Here is a 6,512-nt window from a genome sequence, read left to right as displayed (position 1 = left end):
AACTAAGTTGTGGGTCTGACAGAACTGTTTCAGTTGAAGGAACTGACCTTTCACAGACAAGTTCCTAGAATCCTGTCTCCTAAAGAAGACTTCTGAGCAGCTGGAGTGTCAGGGTATTTGCATGGTACATGCATAGCCATGAGGACTAGAGCAGCATGAAGGCATGAGCTGAGAGAGGTATAGCAGCTGGCGCTGGCACTGTTGCGATGCTCGTAGCAAGAAAGCAGCGTACTGACCAAAGCTCTTGCTGACTGTGGCTCAGTCACTGGGAAAGGGTAATACAGCAAATCTGTCCCAATTAGGTGCAGTCTTGTGCACAGGGTAAGTGAAGAAACTTCATGTGAGTTGTGCATCCTTAGGATAATAGGGCATGCTGTAAAAGGGCACACTATTCACAAGTATTCAAGAAAGTACTAGAATTCATATATTTTTAATTGTTAAACTGAGGTGTGGGGCAAACTGGTCCTCCTACTCCAGAGGCGTTGGAGGCATTTCCTTGAGGGCAACATGGAGGGAAAAACCCTATGTATCTGCCTTAGATCAGGTTTCTTCCCTAAAGCAAATGCAGGAAGGAATTCAGGACTCAATTAAGCACAGAAATGTACTTTGCCCTAGCTTTGTTTTGACAAAAGACTGAAATATTTTGACCCGAAGGTAGCCACTTAATACAGAAAACTAGAAAAGTTGGTCACTGTTAAGTAGCATTTACAAACATCCAGTAATAAAGATTCTACTCATTGGCCTGTCAAATTTTTCAGCTGCCCTATTGGCATTTAGCAACCTTAGTTTTGAAAGTATTTAGAGATTTTTTTTTTTTAATCTGGGAAAATTAAGTGTAGAACCCATTTTTAAAATATTGGATAAATAAAAATTGGATAGATAAAGGGAATGTGCCCATATGAAACAAAAAGAAAACAAGATCTAAAACTATATCCTGCATACCTAATAAAATGCATAGCAACCAACATAAGCAGGTATTAAAGAACCAACACCAACAGACTAGAACAGAGCAAAACCACAACTATCCACACAAAAAAATGTAAATAACTTTATTTATAATCTGTTTTCAAGTTAAATGACACAAGTTAAAGGAGATATAACCATATGGTAGTAAGAGGTAGGAGAGAGACAGAAATGGCAGGCAAACTGCATTTTGCCAGTATCACTTATGACTATCTGTAGCCCTCAAGCAGTGTGGGAAGTTTCCATCAGAAGTTACAGACAAATTCTTTCTCAGTATGAATGAGTGATTTTTTCAGGCAAACTGCTATGCAAAAATTATAGGAATTAATTACAGTTAACATAAGTTTTTATAAATAAAACCAATTGCACCCTTGACTATGGAGAAGTTAACTTTTTAATTATTACAAAACCAAAAGTACAACTGAAACTATTTCTATGCTGAATATTTAATTAGACGTTTTTCTGATTAGGTACAGTTAGAAGAATATATTTCCATGCAAGCTAGTTACAGGAGTTTACAATTCATGAGTGCAAAACATTTTCTTCTCTAAACAATTATCACACTTAATTGCTGATAGAACAGTAACAATACAAAAAGGTTTAAATGCTTATTTATTCAGTTAAATGATAAACTGCAGTTGGCCTCAAATTAAAACAGTGTTCAATTGGATTGTTGTTTACCACTTGATCTACCACAATGAAAAACTTTAGTGCAAAATAAGGTGCAGTTATTACACAGGAAAAGATTCCTTCCTCACCCTGTGATTAAGACATATTGCATGACTTTGTGAAACAAACTAGCCTATTCAAGGCAAAATAGATTTTAGTGTAAATGATCCCTCTGTTTCTGGCTTCAGATGGAAAAGCATGTAATGACAGCCACTGTTACTAGGGTTTTATTTCCTTTTTTTTTCTTAATTCAGGCTATAAAGCCCTTTCTGTTAATATACTGAAAACAGGATGTTTACAAGTTAAGTACTGTGTTAGTCGTAGCACATTCCTAAAGGGTTAGCTAATGCCATCAAAGTTGTGGTAAATATTCTGGTTACGTATAATCTTTACTGGAGTAAAAAGTAAATTTGACAATATTATAGTATGTGAAATGGAAATTACCATTTTGTAAAGATGATCTCAAGAGTAGTTTGCAGCATAATTAACCAATATTTCCATTTTACCTTGGGGACAGTTCTCCCATAAATCCATGAAGCTAATAAGGCTGTATATATGAACAATAACAATCAAAGGAGGAAAAAGTATATTTACTGAAGACAGAGCAATCTCTAGAGACAGTTGTTTAGTCTCATATTTTGCAATTCTTAAGGAACTATCAAGGGGTTCTTGATGCTTCTGCTGGTTTGAAGCAGAAAGATAACTAACTACATGAAGATTACTTTCAGAAAGCAAGGGTAAATTGAGTGCGATAGCTCAAGTACCGTCCAGTCCACCCTGTGTTCATTGGTTCCCCTTATCCAAGTTAGAATTCACTTTAAGCAGTTGAAAATATAAATGAGAAGAGGAAAAAATGAAATTTAACAGGATGCATGTGTGATTGATAGGCATGCTGCTGCTCTCTCCTGACAGAACATGCTCCTCCAAGCTATGTTTATACAACAGTTGTAGCTCACTTACAGCCTCCACAGTTCGTTCTTATAAAGGGTAACCTGTCTGTTGAGTGTTACTGAACAGGCTGAAACTGAATTAACTTTTCGAGTACCAGTTATCCTGAAGAGATTATATACAGAGTTTGAACTACCTCTGAAAAAGGATTAGGTTGAGGGAGTCTCTTCTTTGTCATGATAAGTGAAGTCAGTTGTTACTTAGAAATGCATAACTATTTCTACAGCATCAAAAATGCAGCTACAGCAATTTCTATAGAGAGTAAAAAAAAGCAGCATTTTAATGAGAATTTAATAGTTTAGGCAAACTATTGAATAAAGTGTCTTAAAGTTGTTTAAGTCATTTTATTAAGATTTAAATCTTTATTCAACAGATGTTATTATGGATTTCCTGTTTTTCTTGTTTTCCCCCTTAATCCAGTTCCATTTTTTTTCCTGTTTTAATAGCTGCAGAAACTAGCATCTCTTAGAGTCAAGTGCCTGACTTCTTAGCCTCAAATTTTGCATTTGCTTCTACTCTGTATGTTCTTTTTTGACTGCAAGATGAATCAGATAAAATGTATGATGCCAGGGGTTTCTGTGTATTTCTCCATTTGGGAGTCTCTACTGTCATTCCTCTCCATACTTCTTTCAGGCTGGCCAGACAGCAGAGGTCACTTTGTCTTAGGAATCAAAGCAGGCTCCTCAAATTAGTTTTGATATACAAAAAGAAAATTGTGCATGTTGAGAATCTCCCTGAAGTGAAAACAAACATACCTTGCAGCAGAAAGCAATGTGAACAGCAAGTAGAATAAAAACAGGCAAAGAAATAAAAATACAGGAAAGCAGTAGTATCTGAAAGAGTAAGATTAGGCAAGCAAGAAACGCCAGGGTGGAGACAGAAACACCAAAGACTGGAAAAGCTTTAACTTGGCCACATAACCATCACTTAAGATACATGTGTATAATGAAACTTTAAAAGTTCTTAATTTTTTTAAGCCAGTGATTCATCACATGAGATTATATAGAGAATCATTCTTTCTAAGGCAGTTCTGGGATAAATTTTCAATACTAATTATTTGTACAGTCATGGGACAAGTTTTAGCTCATTACAGTTAAAGATTTTAAGCTTATGTTAAATACTGCATACATATAAAATGTAATACAGCTTGCCATGCCTATGCAAATAGTGCCATAATGCTGACCTCCAGGGCTACCATAATGATTTAAATGTATACATGGCAGTAGAAAATCCTAGAACTTCAACACTCCTCCCTTTTCCCAAGCAAGTTCCCTTTTGGTTTCTGTGCATTATCCTGCTTAAGATTAGTATCTTCTCTTTCTGTACAGTTTGTGGTACTCCTCTGTATGCAATCATCTCCCTCCCTCCTGCCAAATGAAGTTGGAAAGTGTTTCATGTTACTGTTTTCAGCCCCGCCAAGGTCTTGAAGAAACAAGCTTTCCAAGCATTAATTTTTACACTCTATATTCCAACACTTATTTATGCTTGTTATATGGGGCATGTCAGATGTACATCAGAAAGGCTGATTAACGTATTGTTTCAATAGCACATTTGGCAGGAAATACAACCATAAAAATTTTCACTATCAGAATAATATGCCTTTTACACTAGGATTTTAGACTTAAGCTATTATGCAAGCTTATCAGTCCAGCACAAAACTCCTTCACTCAAAAGCCCTGGAGATCAATCTGATGCACATACTGAAAATGACATGTATGTTGGGATTTTAATAAACCACTCCATCTATCTAGTGTATTAATTTTCAGAGGAGTAACTATACCTAAACGATATGTTCCAAGTTATGTGCAATAGATCTGTTTAACAGATTTATTCTCGTTTGCAGAACACGCACAAAGAATTTTCTGTCTTCTATTCAAGCAGAAGAGTTACAATAGTGCTTTTGCTACTAACTATGGTATGCATTTTGGGGTTATATACCATTCCCATTTATATGCCTCCTTTAAGTCAGGAATGCTCTTCAGTGCTGCCACTGAATGATCTGCTCCGGACATGATTTCTCAGTTGCTCTATGAGCTCGGGATTCTGCTGCTGTATCTGTTGTGCAAACTGCTGCCCCCTGTGTTGAACAGTTTTATGTAAAACAGCAGGTGAAAAAAAACCTGACAAGCAACATTTGTAAGAAAATAGGATATCCTAATGTAACTGAAAGCTGCATTATAAGAAAGCTAAGACTAAAGATAACAACTAAAGATTATTACTATATACTAAGATGACATTTGTGGTATTTTGGCTTTATCTAGTCAAAAGCTCTCCAAACAAGATCATCATCAGGTCTTCATTTTCATTCTTTAGGACTATTACTTGTAGTTGGTAACACTGAGGAAGAAGTATTACCTTATTTGCTAAGACTAAAATTTAGCAAAACTGCTCCAGTCATTTGCTCCCTTCTTTTCAAGGGGCTCCATTATAGTTGTTTAAGGAAAATACTCTTCTAGCTACAGGGAAACCTTTTATGAGCTTTTGCAGAGGTAAAGTATGCTGCTGCCAACTTGTGCTTGTGGGCAGAAGGTGATTAGTGAAAAGCATTCCACCTATGTGTCTCATAAGACTGCAGTAAGGACAGATCCACCTCTACAACAATTAAAATGAATAGGTGAAATTAAGTCTATGTAAAAGATAAGCATGACACTAGTTTATTAGGAAAAGCCAGTAGAATCCATTAAGTAGAATCCATTACTTCCTGAATAGCCTGGCAAGGGATTCTCTGCAACTCCTGCATTTTGCTCAAGTAGCAGATGTTATCAAGACACCTCTAAAGCACAGTGCAGGTTGAAGGAAAGCCACCATTTTTAGAGAGAAATGCATAGCAGACGATTTTTGTCACAACAGTGCTTGGTTTGGTGGGGGTGGATTCATTCCCGTAATGTGAATTATAAATTACTTTTGCCCTGGAAGAGCAAAACTTAAAGTAAAACTGCATACCTGTTAAGAGGACTTGCCATATAAGCAAATTGCAGATGTTTTTGTGCACTGTGTTCCAGATGGATTATCATTATCATATTATAAATGAGCTGGGTCCTGGCTTTTGTAAAAGCCACTCCTCTCCTCATTAGATACTGAGTTCCCTGAAACAGCAGCCCTCCCACTCTCAGTGTAAGGATGCCAGAGCACTGTCAGTCAGAAGTCAACTTTGGAACGTGTTGCAATCTGTGCTCAGTAACTTGTAGCTTTTCAAAATAGTGTCTGGGATACTAGGTAGTAATTTGATCAATGCAATTTGAAAGTAAGATGCAGAAGCACATAAAGGTTTAAAGTAGCATTTTTAGTGAGTGGCATTTAGAAAGTAAACAGTGCATGAAAAACAAAGTGAAACTGAGTGCACAGTTCTGCTATCGACATTGTAATGTACAAAGCAAGCAAACAAGATAGTAGAAAGTAAGTCTTGGACTTCTCAGTTTTAATAATAATTAGACATACAATGGGGAGAGTCCACAGTATAATTGGCTTGACATCAACTCTTTTAAATAGATGCCATAAAATGCTGCTTCTAAAAAAAATGTAATATAGTTAAAACTATGATTCAAAACACTTACGCATGGATCAGGCTGGACAAATCCGACAGGCCACCAACACCTGCAGCAGGCCCACCAATGGCATTTGACATCATCCCCGACATCCTGGAACAGGTAGCACAGGGTTGGCATTGGGGTATGTAAGGACCTTTAGAGTAAGCAATAAACTGCTAGAAGGAAATAAGATGCAAGAGGAAGAAACTGCAGTAGTTCTACTTACAGTACACAAAAATAAAATTACATTTTCAGAAAGACAGCACTATCCACTTTTTCCTCTGTTAATTCAACCCCCTAAAGACATTTGTTTCAATGATAATCCGTATTAATACTTACAGCTGTTGAACTTGAGGATTCTGCATTAAGCTTGCTGCCTAGAACAGACAACATATAGCTGAAATT

General features: G+C 36.6%; 1 protein-coding gene across 6 annotated transcripts in view; it reads right to left on the bottom strand.

The window, feature by feature from the left end:
- Positions 1 to 6,512, bottom strand: part of LOC112987085 (small glutamine rich tetratricopeptide repeat co-chaperone beta) — a 47,050-nt gene that overhangs the window by 21,328 nt on the left and 19,210 nt on the right. For 4 of the 6 annotated variants that reach the window (XM_064501597.1, XM_064501601.1, XM_064501596.1 and 1 more), the window contains exons 9-10: positions 6,447 to 6,484; positions 6,135 to 6,218 (exon numbers count right to left, since the gene is read on the bottom strand). In XM_064501597.1, the coding sequence (XP_064357667.1) occupies positions 6,135 to 6,218; positions 6,447 to 6,484 (122 nt within the window). Of the gene's footprint in view, positions 1 to 1,026; positions 4,658 to 6,134; positions 6,219 to 6,446; positions 6,485 to 6,512 lie in introns of those variants that run through there. The other 2 variants (XM_064501598.1, XM_064501600.1) reach the window with 2 other exon arrangements.

This window comes from Dromaius novaehollandiae, chromosome Z (assembly GCF_036370855.1).
Source record: "Dromaius novaehollandiae isolate bDroNov1 chromosome Z, bDroNov1.hap1, whole genome shotgun sequence".
NCBI classification, from domain to species: domain Eukaryota; kingdom Metazoa; phylum Chordata; class Aves; order Casuariiformes; family Dromaiidae; genus Dromaius; species Dromaius novaehollandiae.
This window is presented reverse-complemented; position numbering and strand designations above follow the sequence as displayed.